The 24,857-nt window shown below is 61.5% G+C and overlaps 1 protein-coding gene across 5 annotated transcripts; it reads left to right on the forward strand.

Annotated features, from left to right (window-relative positions):
* Positions 1-463: 463 nt before the first annotated feature.
* On the forward strand, positions 464-17,770 carry COL1A1 (collagen type I alpha 1 chain). Of its 5 annotated transcripts, XM_028519643.2 has the most exons (51): positions 464-707; positions 2,228-2,422; positions 2,567-2,601; positions 2,701-2,736; positions 2,823-2,924; positions 3,718-3,786; positions 4,036-4,080; positions 4,230-4,283; positions 4,437-4,490; positions 5,035-5,088; positions 5,213-5,266; positions 5,568-5,621; positions 5,709-5,753; positions 5,871-5,924; positions 6,040-6,084; positions 6,260-6,313; positions 6,553-6,651; positions 6,740-6,784; positions 6,882-6,980; positions 7,105-7,158; positions 7,308-7,415; positions 7,494-7,547; positions 7,805-7,903; positions 8,062-8,115; positions 8,213-8,311; positions 8,888-8,941; positions 9,108-9,161; positions 9,278-9,331; positions 9,439-9,492; positions 9,951-9,995; positions 10,090-10,188; positions 10,458-10,565; positions 10,990-11,097; positions 11,294-11,347; positions 11,561-11,614; positions 11,837-11,944; positions 12,032-12,085; positions 12,205-12,258; positions 12,399-12,560; positions 12,650-12,757; positions 12,926-13,033; positions 13,141-13,194; positions 13,301-13,408; positions 13,836-13,889; positions 14,005-14,112; positions 14,434-14,487; positions 14,785-14,892; positions 14,985-15,267; positions 15,397-15,587; positions 15,883-16,125; positions 16,253-17,770. In XM_028519643.2, exons 1-51 carry the CDS (start codon positions 620-622, stop codon positions 16,397-16,399), a joined length of 4,377 nt encoding a protein of 1,458 aa, XP_028375444.1. In that variant the 5' UTR covers positions 464-619; the 3' UTR covers positions 16,400-17,770. The 5 variants fall into 5 exon arrangements, with proteins under 5 accessions (XP_028375444.1, XP_035889660.1, XP_035889661.1 ...); XM_036033767.1 differs by lacking the exons at positions 14,005-14,112; positions 14,434-14,487 and having other exon boundaries at positions 486-707; positions 13,836-13,859; positions 14,782-14,892; XM_036033768.1 differs by lacking the exons at positions 12,399-12,560; positions 12,650-12,757 and having other exon boundaries at positions 487-707.
* The last annotated feature ends 7,087 nt before the right edge of the window (positions 17,771-24,857 follow it).

A 24,857-nucleotide genomic window follows, 5' to 3' on the forward strand; every position in this document is an offset into this window, starting at 1 on the left:
CTTTCTAATGCTCTGGTTCTCCTGTTCTACAGGGGTCCCCAGCTGGCCTCTTCATACGGGCCCTCAGCTCCTGCGGAGGCTGTCAAAGGGAGGGTGAATGAGGCACACCCAGGAGGGACCCTCTCGCCCCACCCAGCTCTCCAATCCCAGTTCCTCCAGGTTGGGGGTCCCAGGAGGAAAGTGGAAGGGTGGCCCCTGCCCACGCTGTAGTCTTCGCTGTATCCAGGACCTAGACGTACCCCAGCAGCAGCAGCATGCCTGGCCCAAGATGGGCTGGGGGGCTGGGGAGGCTGAGCGGCCAAGGGGGGAGATGTGTGGTGGACTCCTTTTCCTTCCCTTCCCTCCTCCTCCTCCCCTCCATTCCAACTCCCAAATTGGGGGCCGGGCCAGGCAGCTGTGATTGGCTGGGGGACGGGCTGCCGGCTCCCCCTCTCCTAGGGGCCGGGTTCCTCCCCACTATCCCTCGGGATGGTATAAAAGGGGCCCGGGCCGCGGGTCGGAGCAGACGGGAGTTTCTCCTCGGGGTCGGAGCAGGAGGCACGCGGACTGTGAGGCCACGCATGAGCGGACGCTAACCCCCACCCCAGCCGCAAAGAGTCTACATGTCTAGGGTCTAGACATGTTCAGCTTTGTGGAACTCCGGCTCCTGCTCCTCTTAGCGGCCGCCGCCCTCCAGACGCACGGCCAAGAGGACGGCCAAGAAGACAGTAAGTCCCGAGCTTTGGAGAGTCCAGGGCCACTTGGTGCCTCACCCTGCGCCCAGTGCCGGGAGTCTGAGACTTAGGCGGAGACTCGGGATGCTCCGGAGACTCGGGGATGGGAGGGAGATGGTGAGGGCGCTTCTTTGGCGTCCTGGGAGAGACGGGAGTGCACCCTGGGTAGGGGACGAAGATGAACGCCCCCAGGAGCGGGAGTGGAGGATGGAGCGCGGCTTGAGTTAGCACAGCAGAGAGTTCCGAGCGCGCCCAGTGGATTACAACCAGGGAAAAGGGGGTCTGAGCGCGGGGCCGGGGAAAGTGCGTCGAAGACGGGATGGGGGCGCCTAGTTAAGAATTTGGAGCCCAAGATGTAAAAACGATCAGGGAGGCTGTGGGATGATTCATAAGGAAAGATTGTTTGCTCTCTCTGCGGGCTAGACAGTGTTGCTGGGGCCGCGGGGGTGCTGGGCTGAGGGGGGGAGGGGGCGCGGAGAGTGGGCGGGTTGGAGGGTGAGAAACTTTGGAGCAGAGTGGGTAGGGCGGAGTCCTTGCGCCCTCTGCTGATCAATATGGAGAACCGCTCCTCCGGTCCCGCGCTTCCCCGCGCAGGAGCTGGAGCCGGAAGACCGGGGTTACGGCCAAGTGCGGACCCCACCTTTAGACCTAGAAAATAAAGCTTGAGGTGGAGTGGCCCCTGTCTCTAAAGGAAGTGTCCAGTCCAGGGACATTGCTTAGTTTTGCCCGCCACCTAGTGGCTGTCTGGGCAGACGCTCGTGCGGTTGGCCTGGTTAACTAACTTCATTGCTCTGACATTTGCGGACTTCTTGGTTCTTTGGCTGAGCGACCCAGCGGCACTGGCTGGCTTTGGGAGACAGGGGTTGCCCCAGAGAAGGTTTTTAAGACTCCTGGGCGCTGAAGGTTAGGGCGTATCCAACTTCGAGGGCACATTTCATGTCTCTGGGTGGGATCCCACGCCAATCAGCCCCTCCCCAGCCTCCTAGCCCTGCCCCCGCCATCCCACCTGCGTGGGGAATGGGGCGGAGTGGGGGCCGGACCTGCGGTCTCTCCTCCCAGCCCCTCCTCCTCTGGCCACCCAGACCACTCCCCACAAGCCTGCCCTCTCGTCGGGGCCCCTCCTGTTCTGTCTCTCCTCCTCCCCACACATCACCCCCCAACCCAATGGCTTTTTTATTTCACTTGGCCTCTGCACCAATGCGCTGAGGTTGGATTTGGAAGCAACCCCCGCTTAAAGCTTTGTTTAAATTCCTGAGAACTGGAAAGAGTTATAGGCGCTCTGGCCTGGCGCCTCGGCGCTGTCACTGGCGCTGATGAGGAGCAGATGAGCTTATGGGCTTTTAAGGATTTGGGGAAGGCGGGGCGGGGGGGGAGGAGGCGGGAAATGGAAAAAGTAAATATGTCTGTAAGACGAATGGGACCGGCGAGTAGGGTCGGTGTCCCCGGAGCCCTGAGATGGGGGCTCGGGCGCCGCTGACAGCCCCGCTCCCCCCCCCGCCCCGCTCTTGCCCCAGTCCCACCAGTCACCTGCGTACAGAACGGCATCAGGTACCATGACCGAGAAGTATGGAAACCCGAGGTCTGTCAGATCTGTGTCTGCGACAATGGCAACGTGTTGTGTGATGACGTGATCTGCGAGGACACCAGGAACTGCCCCGGCGCCGTAGCGCCCCCGGGCGAGTGCTGCCCGGTCTGCCCCGACGGCGAGGGTACGCGTGCTCTGGGCCTGGGCCTGGGGCTGCGCCTGGGGCTGGGGTGGGCGGGCCGCTCCCTCGGCCGGAGCCCGGGGGGCCTCTGCCTCCGGGGACACCAGAGCAAACCCTGCCTCTGACCCGCGTTTCTTCTCCCCCCAGTGTCGCCTACGGACCTGGAAACTGCAGGAGTCGAGGTAATCCTCTGCTGACTTTTGCCACTCCTCCCATGAGCCCCCCCCCATCCTCCCCCCTCTAATGCGCCTTCTTCTGTTTCTTCTCCCCCAACCCCAAAGGGACCCAAAGGAGACACCGGCCCCCGAGGCCCGAAGGTAAGCGCTGCGCTTCCGGCCGCGGGGAGTGGCAGGTGGGCGTGGCCCTGGCCTGCGCTCACCCCGCCTGCCCTCTCCCGCTGCAGGGACCCGCAGGCCCCCCTGGCCGAGATGGCATCCCTGGGCAGCCTGGACTTCCCGGCCCCCCCGGCCCCCCCGGACCTCCCGGACCCCCTGGCCTCGGAGGAGTAAGTGGAGAGTCTCCTTCTTCCCCACCCCCGTCGTTTTTGCTTGTTTGTTTTTTTGGCAGATGGCATTCTTTATATTTTGAAATCATTTCAGCCTTAAAGACAAGTTGCCAGAATAGTGCAAAGAACTCTCATCCGCCCTTCCCAGTGTATCCTATTTGCTTTATCAGTCTTGGTGTCTACGTATAATTCCGGTTCTTTTTCTTTCGGGGCCCTTGGTGTGAGAGTCAGTTGCTAGTGTTCTGTCCCGTTGGTCCCAAATTCTTCCGTGGGCATTTCCTGAGAGAAAGAACATTCTCTTACATGACCATTGCGGGAGCAATGACCGAGTTGTGGAAACTGAACATCGATACAATGCTGTATCTAATATGCAGCCCATATTCAGATTTCACCAATATCCCATTAGTGTCCTTTATGGTGTTTCTTTTTCCTGATGTGGGATCCACCCCAGGGGCAGGAATTACATTGAATCGCCATATCTCTCCCATGTTCCTTCACCTGGAACATTCTTCAGACCTTCTTTGTCTTTTACAACACTGACATTTTTTGAAGAGGCCAGTTGCTTGGCACATTGTCCCTCCGTTTGGGCCTGGCGGGTGTGTCTTTGCAAGCAGGTTCCCGTGGCCTCTTTCTGCAGGACTGTCCCGCAGGGGGTGTGGTTTTCCTGCTGAGGGCATCCCATCAGGAGGCGCCTAATGTTTGTTTGTCCTGTTATTGGTGGCGTCGTCTGCCTTTCAACGCACTGTCCCAACCCCAGTTTCTCATACTCTCTCTCTCTTATTTTTTTTTCTAGAACTTCGCTCCCCAGATGTCTTATGGTTATGACGAGAAATCCGCCGGAGTTTCCGTGCCTGGGCCCATGGTAAGCCACCAGGGGGAGCAGAGATGACAGAAGAGCTGATGGGGATCCAGAGGAGATGGGCCAGTGATGGCAGAGGGGGTGACACAGGTCATCTAGGAGGTCAAGATGACTGCTGGGACCTCGGAGTCCAGAGGATGCAAGACACCTGGGTGGTCTCAGCAGGAGTCAATAGGAGGTAGCAAGGCTCCACCCACGTTGCACTTTTCCATAGAAGTGCCCTAATGGCCTCCCTTTTTTTTTCTTCCTTAGGGTCCTTCTGGTCCTCGTGGTCTCCCTGGCCCCCCTGGTGCACCTGTGAGTATCCAGAATATCTTTATACACCACCTTGGGCTTTGGGCTTTGGGAGAGAGGATTGGGATGAGGGATGGGGGTCTCTTGGCGAGATGGGAAAAGGTTGGCAGGGACCCGCCCTTCTAACCCCACCCTCTCTCCTTGTCCTGCAGGGTCCCCAAGGTTTCCAGGGCCCTCCCGGTGAGCCTGGCGAGCCCGGAGCTTCGGCAAGTGTCCCCCTGACCTGAACTCTCTGTGCACACACACGGGTCCTCCACCCCTGTCTGCAGTCTACCCTACCTCCTCCATCCAGGCCCAACCTCCCCTTCTTTTTTTCTTATTCTGGTAATTCTAACCTCCTTTCCTCCTTTCTCCTCTAGGGTCCCATGGGTCCCCGTGGTCCCGCTGGCCCCCCTGGCAAGAACGGAGATGATGTAAGTAACCCTCACGAGAAAACACCATCTGACCCTTACTGGCCGTATGAGTTAGGGTCCTGTCATCTCCACGCTGCACGCTCTACCACCTTTGGGAGTAACACCCAGAGAAAGGAAAGAAAGTTCTCCTTAAGGCACGAGACTTCCCTTAAACAAGGAGTCTTCGCCCTTTGTAGGATGTTTCTCCCTTCTCTCCAACAGGAGTGTTTATTCCCCCCCCTCACCCCAGCCCCCTTAGAGCAGTTCCCAGCCCACCCTTCAGGGCGAATGACGTCCTTAAACTTAATTTCTCTGCACACCTCTGATTTGCTCTCCCGGTGGTGAGATTCAAATGCTGGTGACAGACAGACACAGACCAAAACTCCATCGGAGGACATTAAAATTCACCCAACAAGGGTCTCATGGTAGATGTAAATTGCACTCTAAATTCAAAGATAAGATTCTCCTCCCCTAAGCCTGACCTTCAAGAAGCCCCAGAGCACGCAGCCTTCCCCACCTTCCCAGCCCAGGGGGATGGGCACAAAGCCTTTTCTCTCCCTCTCAGGGTGAAGCTGGAAAGCCCGGTCGCCCTGGCGAGCGTGGGCCTCCTGGACCTCAGGTGAGCAAGACGGCGTGGCCGGCGGGCCCCGGCTCGGCTGTGTTGGGGCTTCCTCTGGGAGCTGTGTCCAGAGGCGTGTCTTCTAATGGCCCTGCCTGTCTTTTCTTTTTTCTTTCCCCTCCAGGGTGCTCGGGGATTGCCTGGAACAGCTGGTCTCCCTGGAATGAAGGGACACAGAGTGAGTCCCTTCTGAGTCATCTAAGCTCCCAGCCCCTCCCCCAAAGGGCCCTGGTGTGTGTTACTGTGGTGACCGTGGCAGCAGTCCCAAGGGACAGAGATTCCCAAAGAACTTCCCTCCACGGGGGAGGAAATCCAGACAGAGGGATTGCGTGAGAACTTGCACCAGCTGCGGCTCAGTCCAGCTCGGAGACGGGGGACGGCTGCGGTGGCCTCCTGAGGCTCCTTCTCAGGTCTGGGTGGGCGTCAAGCTGGCCTGCCCCCTCCACGGACTCTTACCTTGGCCCTCCTTTCTGTCTTAGGGTTTCAGTGGTTTGGATGGTGCCAAGGGAGATGCTGGTCCTGCTGGTCCCAAGGTAAGAGGCTGTCTGAATGTCATGGTCATCCACCTCCTGCCCAGTCCCACCACAAATGAATCCCTAACTCTGCTCTCTGCTCTCTAGGGAGAGCCTGGTAGCCCTGGTGAAAATGGAGCTCCTGGTCAGATGGTGAGTGTGTCCTGTTCTAGAAGGAACAGGGGGAGCAGGATGGGGGAGCGAGCTGGGAGTTTGGGGGACAGGGACATGCCTCCCATCTCACTTGGCTTTTCTTGGTTTGGCTGTCAGGGCCCCCGAGGTCTGCCTGGTGAAAGAGGTCGCCCTGGAGCCCCTGGCCCTGCTGTAAGTACTCCTGGCCCTTTGGGGGATCCCTGGGCTCCGGAAGGGGTTCCCCAGGAGCTACAAGGCCCGGTCAAAGCTCAGTGGATGCGACCAAGGCTTCCCCTCTGTTCTGCAGGGTGCTCGTGGAAATGACGGTGCTACTGGTGCTGCTGGCCCCCCTGTGAGTATGGCTGCTAGGCCCCAGTGCCTGGAAGCGAGCAGGGGTCTCGGTGCTAGCTCTTGGGGATAACACTGGGGTGGGCCATGTTGGTCTGAACCCCCAGATCTCTTCTGTCCCAGGGTGTGACTTGCAGCTGCCACCTTCCTCCTTGCCAACATCTCTCTTTTATTCGCAGGGTCCCACTGGTCCCGCTGGTCCTCCTGGCTTCCCCGGTGCTGTTGGTGCTAAGGTGAGACCCTCCTCTGAGCATAGCTCCCACGGGCAAGGTGTCCCCTTTGCTCCCCAAACCGGAAGAACCTAGAGTGGCGAGAGAGAAGCCCATTCCCCAACACCTTTGTCCCGAGGCCCCTTTCTCTGGCCTTGGAGTCCTGATTCGTGGTCTCCTTTCCCTGCCCTCTACCCCCCACCTTCCAAAGGTGAGGCTGGGCACCTGGAGTGGCTTCTGCCATGCCCTTTCTTCCCATCCAGGGTGAAGCTGGTCCCCAAGGAGCCCGAGGCTCTGAAGGTCCCCAGGGCGTGCGTGGTGAGCCTGGCCCCCCTGGCCCTGCTGGTGCTGCTGGCCCTGCTGTAAGCATTGCCTCCTCAGTGTCCTATGCCCCTCCCCACCAACTCAGAGTCCTTGCCTGTCACTGACCCACCTCTTTCTGTGCCGCAGGGAAACCCTGGTGCTGATGGACAGCCTGGTGCTAAAGGTGCCAACGTAAGTGTCCTGCAGATTTCAGAGCTGCCTCTGATGCCCATCTCCCACCTGCCCTGTGCCCTTCACTCCTAGGCTCAAATCGTTCTGCCCCCTACAGGGCGCTCCTGGTATTGCTGGTGCTCCCGGTTTCCCCGGCGCCCGAGGCCCCTCTGGACCCCAGGGCCCCGGCGGTCCCCCTGGTCCCAAAGGTAACAGTGTAAGTACCACTCTCTTACTTCTGCCCCATTCGGTGCTGGCTCCAGTGTGGCCCTTGTCTGGGGATCGAGGCCAACTGAGGACCCCCAACTCTCCGCTCATGCTCTTTTCCTCCCCCTACACAGGGCGAACCTGGTGCTCCTGGCAACAAAGGAGACGCTGGTGCCAAGGGAGAGCCGGTAAGTGCCCCTGCAGCTCAGCCCCTCGAGGGAGCCCCAGGGCGGAATGAGAGCCCCTGGTGCCGGAGGCGCGGCCTCAAGCCCACTGGGGAGGTGGCACCAGGATGGCCCCTCACGACAGGCTGTCCCCTCCGCTCTGCCCTCTCCAGGGTGCCCCTGGTATTCAAGGACCTCCTGGCCCTGCTGGGGAGGAAGGAAAGCGAGGAGCTCGAGGTGAACCTGGACCTGCTGGCCTGCCCGGACCCCCTGGCGAGCGTGTAAGTGCCCCCCTCTCCATCCCCAGTGCCAGCCCAGTGCCCTGTGGCTGAGCTCACTGACCTCCTCTCCTCCTGCAGGGTGGACCTGGTGGCCGTGGTTTCCCTGGCGCAGATGGTGTGGCCGGTCCCAAGGTAACCCTTTCTTCGTGGCTGGAGGCTGACCCCACTGCTCCCTGCCCTTCACTTGCCCCTTTCAGACATAGTCAGCCCCTCGGACCCTGCGGCCAGTCATTAGGGCTCCTGCTGGGGCCACAGACCTCTCCCTTCACACTCCGCCTCAACCTGACCTTCCCACCTCCAACAGTGCCCCTCAGACCCCCCACCTCCCCGGGAGGAAGAGGCCTAGACTCGAGACCCTAACTGTTTCTGCGACCCCCACCCCCAACCAGGGTCCCGCCGGTGAACGTGGTTCTCCTGGCCCTGCTGGCCCCAAAGGCTCTCCTGGTGAAGCTGGCCGACCCGGTGAAGCTGGTCTGCCTGGTGCCAAGGTGAGCCCCCGGCCCCCTGCCCAGCTTGGCCCAGGACCCTGCCTGCCCTGGGTTGGGCCTGGGATGAGGCGCTCTGGAGCAGGGCCCCCAATCACAGCCTTCACCTCCCCCGACACCCCTCTTTCCCGGCCCACTCACACCTCTCTGCTCCCCCTCAGGGTCTGACTGGAAGCCCTGGCAGCCCTGGTCCTGATGGCAAAACTGGCCCCCCTGTGAGTATCACTTTTCACCCCCCACCCAGGCCCTCTTCCATTCTCCTGACTGTGCACCTTCCGTTCTCACCTCTGCTCCTGTGACTCCCACCTGTAGGGTCCCGCTGGTCAAGATGGTCGCCCCGGACCCCCAGGCCCCCCTGGTGCCCGTGGGCAGGCTGGTGTGATGGGATTCCCCGGACCTAAAGGCGCTGCTGTGAGTACTCGGCGGGGAGCGTCATGGAGCCAGGGACAGACACACCGGGAGGGGAGAGACCCGGTCTCGCCCCAGCTCTGCCACTGGCTTGCTGTGTGGCCTGGGGCCACTCACTGCCCCTCTCTGGGCCTCAGTCTCCCTGTTTGTAAAATGAGGGACTTCCTCCAGCCCTACTGTCACTGCCCCATCATCCCTGGGGATAAGTGCTGTTGGTGGCCCCCCTGCCATCCCCCCCACACACGTGGAGATGGGACGGGCCCTTAATATAATACTTAATATAATAGTCACCCCCACATCTTGGGGGTTCTATGAGGTCCAAAAGGAGAGATCAGAGGAGATGGAAGCCCTGTGCAGCTCAGGGAGCCCCAGGGGAGAGGGGAGGGATGAGCCTGAACGGGCGAGTGGTCTGGGGAGAGGCGAAGGGACCAGCGTGGAAGTTGGCAAAGGCACTACCCCAGGGCCGGAGCTGGCAGATAAGGAAGTCCCTTTACAGACTCCACTCCAAGTAAACAGGAGGGACCCAGGAGGCCCTGGCTTCCCGCTGCAGCCCCCTCAACTCTGAATCCTTCCCCCCAGGGAGAGCCCGGTAAAGCTGGAGAGAGAGGTGTTCCTGGACCCCCTGGCGCCGTGGTAAGTGTCTTACAGGTTCCCCTCCTTGCAGGAGGGGCGCGGGAGATGCAGCCATCACCCCATCACCATCCCTGGGCGCCAGGACCCCAGCCCCAGGCCCCTGCCACCTGCCCCTCTTCCTCAGCCCCCTCACCTCCCTGAGTCCTTCTTTGCTGTCTCCCCACAGGGTGCTCCTGGCAAAGACGGAGAAGCTGGAGCTCAGGGACCCCCTGGCCCTGCTGTGAGTGTCCCTGACAGGGGGGCGTGGGGAGGGGGCACAGTGGAGCAGGAGAGGGACGACACCCCCGCCCCTCCTCTCCTGGGCCTTTCTGTGACCGCAGCATCCTCTCCCGACAGGGCCCTGCTGGTGAGAGAGGCGAACAAGGCCCTGCCGGCTCCCCCGGATTCCAGGTGAGGCCTCTCAGCTGTCAGGGGGCTGGGGGAGGTTGTGCATTTCCCTTTGTTCTCTTCTGGATCCTAATCTCCTTCTCTTTTCTCCCTTATTTCCCCCCCTCCAGGGTCTTCCTGGCCCTTCTGGTCCTCCTGGTGAATCAGGCAAACCCGGTGAACAGGTAAGAGGTAGCAGCAGCCAGCGAGGCAGGAATGTAGAGAGTACAGAGGGAGAGGCCAGCCTCCTAGCTAATCAGACACCATCAGCTAGAGGGATCGTGGTTAGACACCAGGAAGGACTTCCCATCATGGAGGGAACTACGCAGGAGGGAAGCTGGGAGCTGCACCGGTGCATGAGATGATCTGGAAGGAGCCATTTGGTTGCTAGCCTGATGACTTCTTTCCAGAGATGCTGGAATACTCTGTGGCTCTCCCTGAACCCACAGTCGGGGGTGTTCCTCACTGACATGTCTCGAGGAGGAGTACAGAGTAGGGGGGTGATCCCGGTTCAGTGGGGCAGAGGCACTGGTTTCTAATCACAGACCCTGCGGCCGCCCCCACAGCAGGAGGGCAGTGGCGCTTTCTCGTGCTGAGGGCCCAGGTGGCCTTTGCTCACGCTCTGTCCCTCCCTCCCCCTCAGGGTGTTCCTGGAGACCTTGGTGCCCCTGGCCCCTCTGGAGCAAGAGTAAGTATTGTCTCTGCAGCTCCCACCCAGACACCCACCCAGACTCAGCCCCGTGCTCAGCACTGTCTCCGACCCGTCCTTCTTCCTCTCCTAGGGCGAGAGAGGTTTCCCTGGTGAGCGTGGTGTGCAAGGTCCCCCCGGCCCTGCTGGTCCCCGTGGAGCCAACGGTGCCCCTGGCAATGATGGTGCTAAGGTGAGGACAGCACAGGGGCCAGGTTTCACCCCTGTCCCACACAGGGTGACAGCTGGCTATGACCAAAGCCACCTGGACTTGCGAGAAGGGTGGGGGATGAGGCTGGGTGGGATTGGGTACAGCCTGAAGTTCTGGGCTGTAAGCTCTTCCTCTTCGCAGGGGCCTGTCTTTGGCCCTTGAACCAACCCTGAGGGACACTAAGAGGGGGCTCAAGACTGTGACCTAGTCCCGGGGCCTCAAGCCTCACTCCAGTCCTCTTTGTCCCATAGGGTGATGCTGGTGCCCCCGGAGCCCCCGGTGGCCAGGGTGCCCCTGGCCTTCAGGGAATGCCTGGTGAACGTGGTGCAGCTGGTCTTCCAGGCCCTAAGGGCGACAGAGTAAGTTCGAGCATCCTCCCCCCCGGGCCCTGCGTGGTTCCCACTCTCTGTCTGCTCTGGATCCCCCCGAGTCTCCTTCCCCTCCCTGCATTCTTCCCCTCCTCCCTTTAATCCTCCTTTCTTCCCCTCTGGCCTTTCTGCTGATGAATTCTCTACCTGTGGTCCAGGCCCTTCTCTCCCCCATGAGTTACCTTGGCAACGAGAGGTGGGGCCTCCCCCTGGATGGGCCATCCCTCATTCATTGCTCTGCACAAGGCAGGGCTTCTGAACTTCCTCAGGCAGGCCTCTTTTCCTCCGAAAAGACTTACGTTCTCAGCGCGGGTGGGGGAAGGGCAGAGCGGGGGAGGGGTCCCAGACACCGGTGGACACAGTAGGCTGTCTCCTTGCCTCACGCTGGAGGTCTCAGGCTTTCCCGTGTTTTTAGGGCGATGCTGGTCCCAAAGGTGCTGATGGTGCTCCTGGCAAAGACGGTCCCCGAGGTCTGACTGGCCCCATTGGTCCTCCTGGCCCTGCTGGTGCCCCTGGTGACAAGGTGAGGTAGCAGCCTCCTCACCTCCTCCCCCAGCGCAGCTTTCCCAGCAAACCTGGGCGTGGCTCCGAGGGGAAGGCTGGTGCTGCCCTTCTGCCCAGACAGCCAGGAGGTGGGGGAGGGGAGGCCACCCTGGGGTCATCCGCCAGGAGTCTTCAGAGTGGGCCTTGACCCTGCGCCTCTTGTCTCTCCCTCTCAGGGTGAAAGTGGTCCTAGTGGCCCTGCTGGTCCCACCGGAGCTCGTGGTGCCCCCGTAAGTACAGAAGGCCTGGTTGATGCCCCATCCTTGGCCCTTTCCTCTCCTCATTCTGCCCAGCCCTCTCTCCATCCCCCCTCCACCTTTGCTCCCACCCCCGGTCCCTGGAGAATGCTCCTCAGGGTCCCCCCTCCTCCTCTGTCCCTCCGTGTGCCCCACCTGCCTCCCCCGTGTCAGGGCATCTCCCCAGCTTGACTCCTTCTCTTCCAGGGAGACCGTGGTGAGCCTGGTCCCCCCGGCCCTGCTGGCTTCGCTGGCCCCCCTGTGAGTATCAGGACTGCCTTCATTTCTCATCACCCACCGGGACTGGGGGCCTCAGGTGACCGGATGCAGATAGAGGCCTGGACCTGAGTCGGGAGGGGATTGCCTCCTGTTTGAGCATCTTCCTGCCCCGGCTCACCGTCCGAGCCCCGCCCTGGGGAGCGACCTGACTTGTCACCCTGGCATAGCCCTCTCCTCTGCTCACCACGCTCCCTCCTCCCCCAGGGTGCTGATGGCCAGCCCGGTGCTAAAGGTGAACCTGGTGATGCTGGTGCTAAAGGCGATGCTGGTCCTCCTGGCCCTGCCGGACCCGCTGGCCCCCCTGGTCCCATTGTGAGTACCTCACCCTCTGGGCCCCGAGCTGCCCATGGGCTGGCCCCAGGCCTGGCCCAGCCTTGACGCCTCTGTGCTCCCCTGCAGGGTAACGTTGGTGCTCCTGGACCCAAAGGTGCTCGTGGCGCTGCCGGTCCCCCTGTGAGTATCCTGCCTGGTGTCTCTGCTGAGACTCCCCAGCTCTCGTTTGGAGGCAGGAGGGTTGGGCCACCTGCAGGAGCTGTTCTCGCCTTGATGGCTTCTTTGTCCTCTTCTGCTAGGGTGCTACTGGTTTCCCTGGTGCTGCTGGCCGAGTTGGTCCCCCCGGCCCCTCTGTGAGTATCTGCGGGGGAGACCCCACAGCTGGGGGAGGAAGGGCTGGGGGAGACTGTCAGGAGTGGAGCAGGCCTGACAGGGGCCTCAGCGGTGTTCCGCCACCCACTGGAATCTGACGGCCCCTCTTCTCCTTGTCCAGGGAAATGCTGGACCCCCTGGCCCTCCTGGCCCTGCTGGCAAAGAAGGCGGCAAAGGCCCCCGTGGTGAGACTGGCCCCGCTGGACGTCCCGGTGAAGTCGGTCCCCCCGGCCCCCCCGGCCCCGCTGGTGAGAAAGGAGCTCCTGGTGCTGACGGACCCGCTGTGAGTACCGGCCTCGGGGGGGGGGGTCTGGGGCGTGGGCGTGGTCCCTGGCCTCGGCGAGGCACCTCACCGCCGTCTGCCTCCCACAGGGTGCTCCCGGGACCCCTGGACCTCAGGGCATTGCTGGACAACGTGGTGTGGTTGGCCTGCCTGGTCAGCGAGGAGAAAGAGGCTTCCCTGGTCTTCCCGGCCCCTCTGTGAGTGCCCCCGTGCCTTGGGGCACCCCGAGAAGAACTGTCACAGGGCTCGGAGGACGCAGGATGGGGGGGCGGTGTGGAGCCAGTTGGACGGATGTGCTAGGTGACCCGGGGGCTTTCGGGCTCTCCTCGGCCCCATCGATTGCCTGACGCTTTCTTCTCCCTAAGGGTGAACCTGGCAAGCAAGGTCCCTCTGGACCAAGTGGCGAACGTGGCCCCCCTGGTCCCATGGGCCCCCCTGGATTGGCTGGACCCCCTGGCGAGTCTGGACGTGAGGTAAGCAGTCACCAGCCCCATGCCAATGCCATCAGCAAGGCCAGTTTGGCCTTGGCCTGAGCCTCTCTCTTCCTGGCCGATGCTTACTTCTCGCCCTCTCTCTGCAGGGAGCTCCTGGTGCTGAAGGCTCCCCTGGACGAGATGGTGCTCCTGGCGCCAAAGTAAGACGGCTGCACCCTCAGGCCATGACTGTGTCTGCTGCTCCCCTCCCCCAGCGTGACCCCTTCATCTGGGGCTGACCTGCACTTCCCTCCTCGCCCCTCCCAGGGTGACCGTGGTGAGACTGGCCCCGCTGGACCCCCTGGCGCTCCTGGAGCTCCCGGTGCCCCTGGCCCCGTCGGCCCTGCTGGCAAGAGTGGTGACCGTGGTGAGACTGTAAGTAGCTGGACTCCCGTGTCCTGCTTCTTGTCAGGCCAGGGACCCTCCGGGCCTGCCTTGGGTCCTGCAGGTGGACATCTGACTTCACCCAGGTTGGGGAGGGGGACGAGAGGAGGTCTTACAAGGTGGCTGGGCCCTTGGCCCCCCTGAAAACCACAAGCCACAGCTCAGCCTCGAGGCCCCTCTCCCAGCAGTACCCCACCTCCCCTGAGGAATGGGGTTGTGCCCAGGTAACTGCACCAGCTCATGTGAAGCCTGAATTCACATGAAGTCCCATCTGGAGCTTAGGAGAGATGGGCACAGTGGGGAAGGATGTGAGGAAAGGGGATCTGGCCGAGGGGCGTTCCCGTCCTGCAGCTCACGCCACGCCAGCCCTCGGCTGGGACCTCCCTGGCCAGGATCTGACGCCCTCTGCTCTCCTCAGGGTCCTTCTGGTCCTGCTGGTCCCATCGGCCCCGCTGGCGCCCGCGGCCCCACTGTAAGTGCCCTGCCCTGGCCCTCACGTCCTCAGAACCCCTGTCCAGGTGTGGACAGCACCCCACTCAGTGCTAATGGACCTTCCTCCTGACAACCTGTCTCCTCCGCTCTTCTAGGGACCCCAAGGCCCCCGCGGTGACAAGGGTGAGGCAGGCGAACAGGGCGACAGAGGCATCAAGGGTCACCGTGGTTTCTCCGGTCTCCAAGGTCCCCCTGGCCCTCCTGTGAGTATGCTCAGCAGCGCCCCCCAGCTGCCATTGGGTCTTCTCTTATCATGTCCCTGTGCCTTGCTGTGGGATGGTAGGGGGCACTTTGACTCAGTTTCCCCCTCTGGGTAGTCATTCTCACTCTTCCCTGGAGAGGACTGGGATCTAAAGATTTACAGGCATTTCCAAGGAGTTTTTGAGAGGGTGAGGGGTGCACAGAGAGGGATTGTGGGAGGGGTCTCAGCCTACAGACACCCTGAAGAATGGGGCATGGAGGGCAGGGTGTTGGCCTTGTTTGGTCCACACTGGGTCTAAACTGCCTCTGCGTCTGTCCCTCAGGGCTCTCCTGGTGAACAAGGTCCCTCTGGAGCTTCTGGTCCCGCTGGTCCCCGTGTAAGTCACGCCTTCCCTCTCCTCCTTGGGGCCCCAAACCCGAACCCACTCCGTGGCCCTTTGCCTGGGCCTGGCGTCCCTCGCCTCTTTGGAGATGGGCCCAGGGCAGGGGTTGGGGGAAGGGAAGAAGGGTCCTCGACCTTCTCACCCGGCCCTTGGCATCCCCCTCCCACCAATGCCTCCCACCCAGTGTTCCCTGGCCCAGCCGTGGGAACGAGCGATGAGGAGCAGCAGACAGGGAGGGTGGTGGTCCTGTGCTTTCCGGCAGACTTTCTTTAACCATCCTCCCCTCTGCAGGGTCCCCCCGGCTCTCCTGGTGCTCCTGGCAAAGACGGACTCAACGGCCTTGCCGGCCCCATCGGCCCCCCTGGTCCCCGTGGCCGCACTGGCGATGCTGGTCCCGTTGTACGTAGCTCCCCACGCTGTCTGCCCGCGGCCCTCTGGCCCCGAGAAGGCTCAGCTCCGGATAAATCCCGTTCTCCTCCCTCTCTGCACAGGGTCCCCCCGGCCCTCCCGGACCTCCCGGCCCTCCCGGTCCTCCCAGCGGCGGTTTCGACTTCAGCTTCCTGCCCCAGCCCCCTCAAGAGAAGGCTCACGACGGCGGCCGCTACTACCGGGCCGATGATGCCAACGTGGTCCGCGACCGTGACCTCGAGGTGGACACCACCCTCAAGAGCCTGAGCCAGCAGATCGAGAACATCCGGAGCCCCGAAGGCAGCCGCAAGAACCCAGCCCGCACCTGCCGCGACCTCAAGATGTGCCACTCTGACTGGAAGAACGGTGCGGACCTGCCCACCCCGTGCCCACCCTCCTCCCGCCGCCACAGGGCTTAGCCCCGAGGGGCTGCCATGCCCACGTGCGCCCCCTCCCAGGCCTCCCCTGACCCCACCTTGCCCTGCCCCATCACAGGAGAATACTGGATCGACCCCAACCAAGGCTGCAACCTGGACGCCATCAAGGTCTTCTGCAACATGGAGACAGGTGAGACCTGCGTGTACCCCACTCAGCCCAGCGTGGACCGGAAGAACTGGTACATCAGCAAGAACCCCAAGGAGAAGAAACATGTCTGGTTCGGCGAGAGCATGACCGGCGGATCCCAGGTGTGTGAGCTGGACCCCAGGCCCCTCTCACCTGATGGGTGGCTCAGGGCTCCGAGGGGGCGTGAGGCAAGGTCCTGGGTGGTCTCGGCCTCTGCTGGGTGTGCTGGACAGAGCCCGGCGGGGCAGCAGGGGTCCTGGGCCCGTGACCCTGGCTCAGACGTAGGGTGCCCATGGGCAGGGGTGGCCATGCCTAGAGGTGGGAGTTCACGCTGCCGTCGGAGGATTCCAGGAAGGGAGGCCGGGACCAAAGCCCCCGGCACGGTCACTCACCCTCCGCTCTCCCTGCCCCTCGCAGTTCGAGTACGGCGGCCCGGACTCCGACCCTGCCGACGTGGCCATCCAGCTGACCTTCCTGCGCCTGATGTCCACCGAGGCGTCCCAGAACCTCACCTACCACTGCAAGAACAGCGTGGCCTACATGGACCAGCAGACAGGCAACCTCAAGAAGTCCCTGCTCCTCCAGGGCTCCAACGAGATCGAGCTCCGGTCCGAGGGCAACAGCCGCTTCACCTACACTGTCACCCACGACGGCTGCTCGGTGAGTGCCCCCCACCCCGGGGCCCCGCCCTCTCCGGGCTCCCGCTGTGTAGACAGGCCGCCGTCCTCCGCGCCTCCTCGTCCCCGCACGGTGACGCCCCTCTCCCGTTGTCTCCCCCCCACCCCAGAGTCACACCGGAGCCTGGGGCAAGACAGTGATCGAATACAAAACCACCAAGACCTCCCGCCTGCCCATCATCGATGTGGCCCCCTTGGACATTGGCGCCCCAGACCAGGAATTCGGCATGGACATCGGCCCTGTCTGCTTCCTGTAGACTCCTTCCGCCCCCACCTGGCTCCCTCCCACCCGACCCCCTGGCCCCCGACCGTGGAAACAGACAAACGACCCAAACTGAACTCCCCAAAAAGCCAAAAAATGGGAAACAATTTCACATGGACTTTGGAAAATTTTTTTTTCCTTTGCGTTCATCTCTCAAACTTAGTTTTTATCTTTGACCAGCTGAACATGACCAAAAACCAAAAAACGCACTCAACCTCACCAAAAACAAAAAAAAGAATAAATAAATAACTTTTTAAAAAAGGAAGCTTGGTCCACTTGCTTGAAGACCCATCTGGGGATAAGTCCCTTCCTGCCCGTTGGGCTATGACACCCCAACACCACCCTTCTTGCTCCTTTCTCCATGCCTTCTTGGGGCTGCCCCTCCACTGCTCCCCAAATCTAAGTCTCCCCTAAAGTCACAGGACACCACGCGTTGCCTGCCCAGCAACCAAAGGCAATGCTAAAACACCCAAATGACCCTCCACGCCCAGCCCGCGCCCCTTGCCCAGGACCCCCAAACCCTGGGGGGACCTAGGGTTCTCAGCTGCCAAAGAAGCTTTACCATCGGAGTCCTCTCGCCCCGGCAGCACACCCCTCTTCATTTCTGAGGAGGGCAATGCCGAGGGAAACCACCGGCCCCGAGACGAGACGCGACGCAGGGTTTGGAGGAGAGTCAGGAAGGGCCGAGGCAGAGTGGAAACAACGCGGCAATTCCCGAGCCAGCGGCAGGGCTGGGCGGGGGCGACGCTCCGTTCCTTGTGTAACTGTGTTGCTGCAAGACTACCTCTCTTTGTCACCGGGCAACTGCGTGGGGGCGGGATGGGGGCGGGGCGGGAGGGGCTCCCCCTTTTATATCAAAGGTGCTACATCTCTGTGACGGGGTGGGGTGGGGTGGCCAGGGAATCACTGGTGCTATAGACGTGGAGACGCCACCCCCCACCCCCGCCAGGCCAGCCAATGTTCCTTTTTGTTCCAAGTCTTGAATTCTTTGGCTTTTTTTTTTTTTTCTGGTGGATGGGGACTCATGTGAATTTTCTTAAGGTGCTATTTAACACGGGGGAGAGAGCGCCACTCACTCCGGGGCCTCTCTCCCCACCCCCTCGCCTGCTCGGGCCTCATTCCAGACCGCTCCCTCTTCTGGACCCCCTCCTCCGCTGCCTCCCACCCTCACACCCTTCTCTCTCCCCCTCTGTCCCTCGTCCTCTCTCCTGGGTTTCGGAGCACAAATCCCCCAAAGCACAAAGCAGTTTTCCCCCTGGGGTGGGAGGAACCAAGAGACTCTGTACCTATTTTGTATGTGTATAATAATTTGAGATGTTTTTAATTATTTTGATTGCTGGAATAAAGCATGTGGAAATGACCCAAAGATATCTGCAGTGGCCTCCTAATTTCCTTCCTTGGAGTGGGGGGAGGGGGGAGGGGGAGGAGAGACCTGGGGAGGGCGCCCTGGAGGGGGAGGGGCGGGCTCTCCTTCCTTCTCTTGCCCCTCTCCTCCTCTCCCCCCCACATCCAGCACCCTCCATGGTCCCTCTTGTCTCCTCTTTCTTGCCTTTCTTATGCCTTCAACCGTTTCCTTCCCTTCCTCATGCAACCTTTGTTACACGTCTCCCCAAGCCTCTCCTCTCCCTTACAGGGGACACAGGCAAGGCACAAGTGCAGCAACACACACACACACACACACACACACACACAGCCTCCCTCCAGACCCCGGGCCGCACAAACCTCAGGCCCCCTCTCCCATCAAAGCCATCAACCCTGCTGCCCTCTCCACGGCTGCGGACACTCTGCAGGGTGGGGGGACCTGAGGGGGCACTGCCCACGGGGCGCTGGGAGCCCCACGCTTGGGTGAGGGAGCTGGGACCATGGTGGGTCCCTAGAAGCCCTCCACAAGGCCTCTCCCCGGGCCAGCAAGGACGGTCATCTGGCCTCTGTCCTCCCTGCCCTCTCTGAGCACCCCCAAAGGAGCACCAAGCAGTATGGCACAGGCAGGGCCTTCCCGAGCTGCTGCTGCGCTGAGAGCTGTGAGGAGACCAGGAGGGAGGACCGCCTCCCGCTTCCTCACTCTCTTGGGCCCCCAGGGGAGGGAGGGGGGGTCTGCCCAGCCGCCTGGAAGGGCTGCAGCCAAGGCCCTTGCAGGCCATGCTGCCTGGAAGGTGGCAGGCTCTGGCCCTGCTGAGCATGTGCTCCAATCCCTCTTGGCCTTCCAAGTCCCCAGGACGTGACCCCCCCTTGGGTGTGGGGAGGCTCGGAGAGGTCATTTCTCCCAGCCCCTGCCCCCTGCATATTCCTTACTCTTTTAAAACTCCTTGCCTCTTCCTCCTGCTTCTTCCTCCCCTCCCGTTTCTCTTCCCCTCAGCGGGCCTCCTCCCTGCCTGCCTGAGACCCTAAGGCTCTAAGGGGGGTGAGGAGGGGCGACTGGTCAGCTCCCCAATCTCAGGGAAGGGGGACAGCGGTGTGCAGGCAGTGGGGACACACAGGATCCAGAGGCTCAGAAGCCCGGAGCTGACCAGGAGCCCAGAGACCTGCAGCCCGGGAGAAGGTGACATTTGTCTTCACCTCCCACCCAAGGCCTTAGGGTCTGGAGCTCAGAGGCAGGACTGGCCTGTGCTCCTCCCGCAGGAATCGAGAGAGATGGAAAGCCGGCAGAGAACTTGCCCTTCAAGGCTTGTACCATGGCTGTCATGAAGCAGTCACGGTGAGCTATTCATTGCGGCCTTGAATAATTCATCACTAGCACTTCACCACAGTGAGGACCGTGTTGAAAAGGAATTAGTTTAAAGAGGGTAAGAAATCGTGGCAAGTAAAGGAAGATGTATTCACAGGCAGATCACCTGGTGTTGTGGTGATGGATTGGTCCAGGGGTGACCCTGCCTGGCACTGGCCTAGGCAAGCCCATTTTCCTGGACCTCCATCCCCCGGGGGCCCTTGGCTGTCTCACCCCATCCCCACCTGCCCTCTGGGGCACCCAGAAGCATCCTGAGCCTGGCCTCCAAGGCTCTTTCTGGCTGCCACCCACCTGTCCATTCTCCCTGTCCCTTCCCCCATCCACACCTGCACACCAGCCAGCAAGGGTGATCGAAATCCCCGCCAGTGCACCACCCTTCCCACCGCCAGGCCCTTACTTCTCCCCGTCTCTGGAAGTGACTTCCTCCATCTCTGTTTTGCCTCACCCCCCGACTCTCCAGGCCACACTCAGACATCTCGTGTCCCCTCCCTCTCCTGCCCCACCCAGGCCGAGCTTGCCCCTGCTGATTCCCCAAAGCCCTCCGTGTCCACAAAGTCCACCTGAGCCTGAATACCAGGCGTGGTTGCTGTCCGCTGTTACGTTCGCCCTGTTATTATTCTCTGCAGGCCAGGCAGAGGGGACAGAGGCCAGAGGCCAGGGGCTGAGGTGCGGGTCTGGCACTGGGTTGGTGCATAAGCACTGGAAGACCAGAGAGGAGAGGAGAGCGAGGCAAGCCTTCTGGGTGAGAATGCGGCGCTGTGTGCGCCTCCCTGCAGGGGAGCGAGCAAGTGCGGGAGGAAAAGCAAGCCCAGCGAGCCCCAGGTGCCAGCGGAGTGCGAGCAGGCGGCTGCGGAGGGGCGGGGCCGGTGCTTCTGCAGCGTGGGAGTGCCGTCCCACTGTGCGGCCCACACAGTGGCCGTAGCCCCACATGGCTGTGGAGCCCTGGACACACGGATAATGTGACTGAGGGACTCGATTTTAAATTGCAATTTCTCTGTAATTCATTTTAAGAGCTACCTGTGGCCAGCCGCTACCGCGCGAGGCAGTGCAGCCCTAGGCGGAGGAAGGAACGCGCCTCTCACTACACGTGTATGAATGCCAACCAGCCATGGGCGTGCGAGCGTGCGCGTGCACATCCCTACCAAGGGCAACGCCGAACCTCAGGGCCGTGGCTGTGGCAGTGCCTGTACCACGTGGTGCGAGGGCAGTGTGTGTGCAGCACACGCGAGGAAGGGGACAAAGGGGCCATTGTGCCACATTCCTAGCTCGAGCCCTCCTTTCCGCTGACATCACAGCTGCCCTAAATACAGCAGCGCCGCCCGGCTCCCCCAGACCCTCCTGCCCCTTGGTGGTGGCACTGCGCCCCCCTCCCCATTCCCAGCTCTGCTCCGAGGGACTCCCCTTCGCTGCTCTGTGAGGAGATGGGCCACGTTCCTGTGGATGACTTTTCAGTCGGATTCTAGGAAGGAAAAAGGCTTTGTTTGGATTTTTAATTTTTTTTTCTGCTCTTGCAGAACCCTGGGTCCCTTTTGTGAGGCAAGCCCACCTCCTGGCAGGAGTTTCTAAGACCGAAATGTGATGGATTTTCCTTCCTTTTCTCCCTATCTCCTTAAGCCTCAGCTTCCCAGCTGCCTTTAAGACCCTCCTGGGTGGAGCCGGGTGAGGCTTGGGAGAAGAGAGCTTGGGAGGGGCTTCCTGGCTGGATCGCAGGCACTTGGGGTGAGGGGCTTGTGGAGTATGCGGGATGGGGGGGCTGGGATCCACAGTGGGCGGGGGTGTGTGGGGGGGTGCTGCATGGTGGCTGTGATGTGTGAGCCAGAGAGAAGTCCAACCTAGCCATCCCCGTGTGGATAGGAATGTGCCTCACTCTCTGGGTGCCCACCCGCCTGTGAGCAGATGTGTCCGTGTTCACAGAGGCCCTGCATGCGTGTTGGGGATGAGTGAGGGGTCTGCACATGTGGGGAAAGCTTCCCCATGCACATGGTGGCAGAAGAGACCCTGTGTGAGCCCAGGACGCATGGGTCCAACATTCGGGACAGGTGTGCCTAGGAGCGGCAGAGGGCACTGGAGGGTCTGTCTGGGCAATGAGGATGGATGAAGGGGGGCAGGTGGAGAGGGGAGGGTGTGGGGATGATCAGGAGAGGCTGGGCATAAAGGAAGACCACTGTCCTGCAGTCCCAGGGCAAGTGCTGGTGAGTGGCTCTGTCTCTGTGTCCCCGGGTCCCCACCCTGGGGTGTGCCCTGAGGAAGGCAAGTAAGGCAGAGCGACGTCCTGAGATGTCCTGAGACGTCCTGAGACGGACAGGGAGGCGAGGCCCCGGAAGAAGGCTGGCCTTGGTCAAGGAGGGTAATTGACCTTGATGCACAGAGATTCCAGTGCTTTGCAGAGGACGCATGGAGGTGAGTTGGGGGCCCGCGGGTGCTGGAGAAAGTGGGGTTTTCTTTACGTGGCACAGTGGGAGGAAGAGGAGGATGGGATGGAGTGGTGACAAAAACACATTTTAGAACAAGGAGGCCACACAATCAAGTGTTAGGTGACTTCACTGCTGTGGGGAGCCCCGTCCCAGTCCCCGAGGCTCTGGAAGACCGACTCAGGCACAGCGGCCTGGAGGAAGCTCGGGCCGGAGCCGGGTTCTGGGTGTGGGTGCATCTGGGGTGGAGATAAGGGAACAGCCATGAAACCACGCTGCCCCATAAAAACATAACACGAGCCACATGAGTCATTTTAATTTTCCAGTAGCCATAATAAAATGATGAAAGGAAACAGGCAAAATTAACCGTAATAATTTATTTTATTTAATCCAATCTATCCCCCAAGATTATCGTTCTCACTGCACTGGCAGCCCGTCTCGGTTCGGACCGGCCATGTCTGCAGTGCTGCGTGGCCAGAGGCGGCCAGCAGCCGCCGCAGCGGACAGCACAGCGCTGGGCAGCAGATCTGTGCCCAGGAGCCTGCGAGCTTCAGCTCCGCCCCAGACTCACAGGGAGAGCCTGAACTCTTCACAGGGCGCAGAATGGAATGTGAGCCCACTTAACCTGGATCTCAGGGGGCAGGGAGGTCCCACAGGCCCCTGGTTTTGGGGTGATCGTGTGAGCACTTGTACGTAATGATGTTTCCGTGCTTGGGAGCCGCCCGACGCCAGGCACTCCCCGGGCCCTCACAGATTCTCACAAGGGCCCGAGGCAGGTCTGATGCATGTCCGTGAGGAGCTGCCAAGCTGGGGTTTGAGCGCTGCTCAGTTGGGCCCCCGCCCCCAACAGCTACAGCAAGGGCACTCTCTAGGAAGTACAGTGTGTGTGCTTCAAGAATAAAGGAGAAGTGTGCGGGTGAGGGCTGGGACCAGACACAGGCAGTGCCCCGTGTCCCCACGGCTGGCAGGGATCCTCCTTGCTGACTGAGAGGTGGTGAGAGGACATCGAGAGTCAGGCCGTGCATGGGGACCATTTAGGGTGAAGGTGGAGGCTGCTCACCGGGCCACGTGGGCGGTGCCCGCTGAGGGATCGCAGGGACTGAGGGTGGAGCAAGGTGTAAGGTCAAGCATCCTGGGGTGGGGGGGGGGGCAGAGACTGAATCCCAGGGCGGAGGTAGAGGGGACACTGTGGCTTTTTTGTCCTTGGCCATGGGGGGGAGGGGCAGGGTGCGGCTGCCAGTGGAATCTTACCTGTCAGTGTGTAGAGGGTGCTGAGTGTGCCCATGGCCCGCCCCGTGCCACCAGGGGTGGCTGGGCGTGCGTGCGTGCATGTGTGACCAGCCCAGCTTGTGTCCTCTGCAGTTGCACCATCCTCCCCGCTACTTGTCTGGGCCACTTCCTCCCAGACTGGCAGCCAGACTCCCGTTTGCTGTGTGGAGCTGGCGAGGGAGGAGGGCAGGGCAAGGCGCTGCCAAGACCCCAAGGCAGAGCAGGGTAGCAGAGGGAAGCAAGCGAGGGGCTGGCCTTGGACTCTTCCAGTCCTGGCTGGCACAGGAAGGAGGCAGAGGTCCGAGGCGGGAGCACAGAGGGCTGCCCCCTCCCCAAGGGGGCAGAATTCAGGGAGGAGCCACCCCAGACTGCAGGCCGGCTGCTGGAGAGTCCACACTGGGCAGGCTCTGTGCGATTCCTGGTCTTCAGCCAGAGGAGGGGCCCCCAGAGAAAGGAGGAAATTGCAGATGAGAAGTCAGAGGCACCTGCTTGCCAGAGAACCCATGTGCTTGGGGGCGGACACCCAAAGACCCATGTCTACAGCAAACATCTGTGGAGCCCTCTCAGTGCCCACACGCTGAGCCGCTGCCAGCCTCTGCAGATGCTTATGGGATTAACTACTTACTGGGTATGGGGTGCCCCAGGGGGCGGGGCTGGGGGATGTCTCACAGAACGTAGTGATAGAAGCGTTAGCAATGGCTTTCTTTGCTCACCCTCTTTGCCCAGTGAGGGGCAACCAGACCTCCTTCCTTCAGAACATCTTTCCAGAGTGCCTGCTGTGTGCGGGCACTGCCCCCCCTGGGGGCACACAGAATCCTGCCCTCCGGGAGCTTAAGACCCCCACAAGGCAGCTAACAGAACAGACCTTCTCAGAAAGCAGGGAGTGCTTGGTGCCCCGAGGCTGGGCTAGCTGGGGCTCTCCAAGGGCGGACACAGCCTCTCTGGGGATCTGAATTTGCAAGGAGGAGGCCATTCATTGCATGGGTTGGTGGGGACCTGGGGTCCTGCCAGGGGGCAGAGCAGAGGCCAAGGCCTGAAATAAGTGTGCTGGCAGGCAGGGCAGCCAGAGAGTGGAGGGACTGCGGGGTGCTGAGGTCAGGGAGGTGGACAGGCCTGTGCGCCCGGTGGGAGTTGAGAGCACAGGGTAAGACCCCTGATTTTCCCTTTTAAAGAATGAGCACAGCTGCTGTTGGAGAGGAGACTGGTGGGCAAGGAGGAGGCGGGGAGGACAAGGGTCGGGGGCTGTAGTGTGGGGTCCAGGAGTGAGAGCCTGGTGTGGGGCTGGGAAGGTTAGAGTGGAGGCCTAGGGGGCGATGGATTTGGGATGGATTATGAAGATAGGGATTCTGGGGAGAGAAAGAAGGGGGTACAAGGACAATTTGGGGGCCCTTGTGACCCCGCTGTCTATCCATTTCTGAACACTGGGACACAGTATTCAGAGACGCAACCCTCCTCAGGAATCCTTGGCCGGGGGCCACCTCCGTTAGGTTTCAGACATGGTCCAGTCCACCCAGCCCGCCAGCCCAAGCCTGGGCTTCGTCTCGGGTGAGGGGGGACTCCCGGTGCATCTCCATGGCCCCGCTCACCACCCCTGGGGAGAGGGGAGAGGGTGGAGAGGGTGTAGGGGTGGAGGGTGGGCTGAGAGGGGGTGGAGAAGAATGGCTGAGAGTCAACTCCAGAGCAGTGGTGGGTCCCCGAGGTCCACCGGAGTGGTGCACAGAACTAAAAAGGGAATCTGGAGGCACAGGGGCACCGGGCTGATGTCCTGCCCTCGTTTGGGGTCTCTTGCAGCTGCTGCCTGGAGCCAGCACCAGGGCGCATCCTTTCTCCGAGCCCCTTCGGGTGCGTCCTCCCAAGGCAGCGGCCACATTTGAGGCTGGTGGCCCGGATGGCAGCCAGCTCTGGTCGTAGCCACCTGGGGAAAACAGGCTAGGGTTCCCTCCTGGCCCGCTGAGCTCTCCAGGGTGCCCTCGGGGACCATGCCAAGAAGCCCCTGGAGGAGCCCCCCAGGCAGGGGGTGTTGAGTCTGGGCAGCCAGGGTCCTGCAT

Source organism: Phyllostomus discolor, chromosome 8 (assembly GCF_004126475.2).
Source record: "Phyllostomus discolor isolate MPI-MPIP mPhyDis1 chromosome 8, mPhyDis1.pri.v3, whole genome shotgun sequence".
NCBI lineage: Eukaryota > Metazoa > Chordata > Mammalia > Chiroptera > Phyllostomidae > Phyllostomus > Phyllostomus discolor.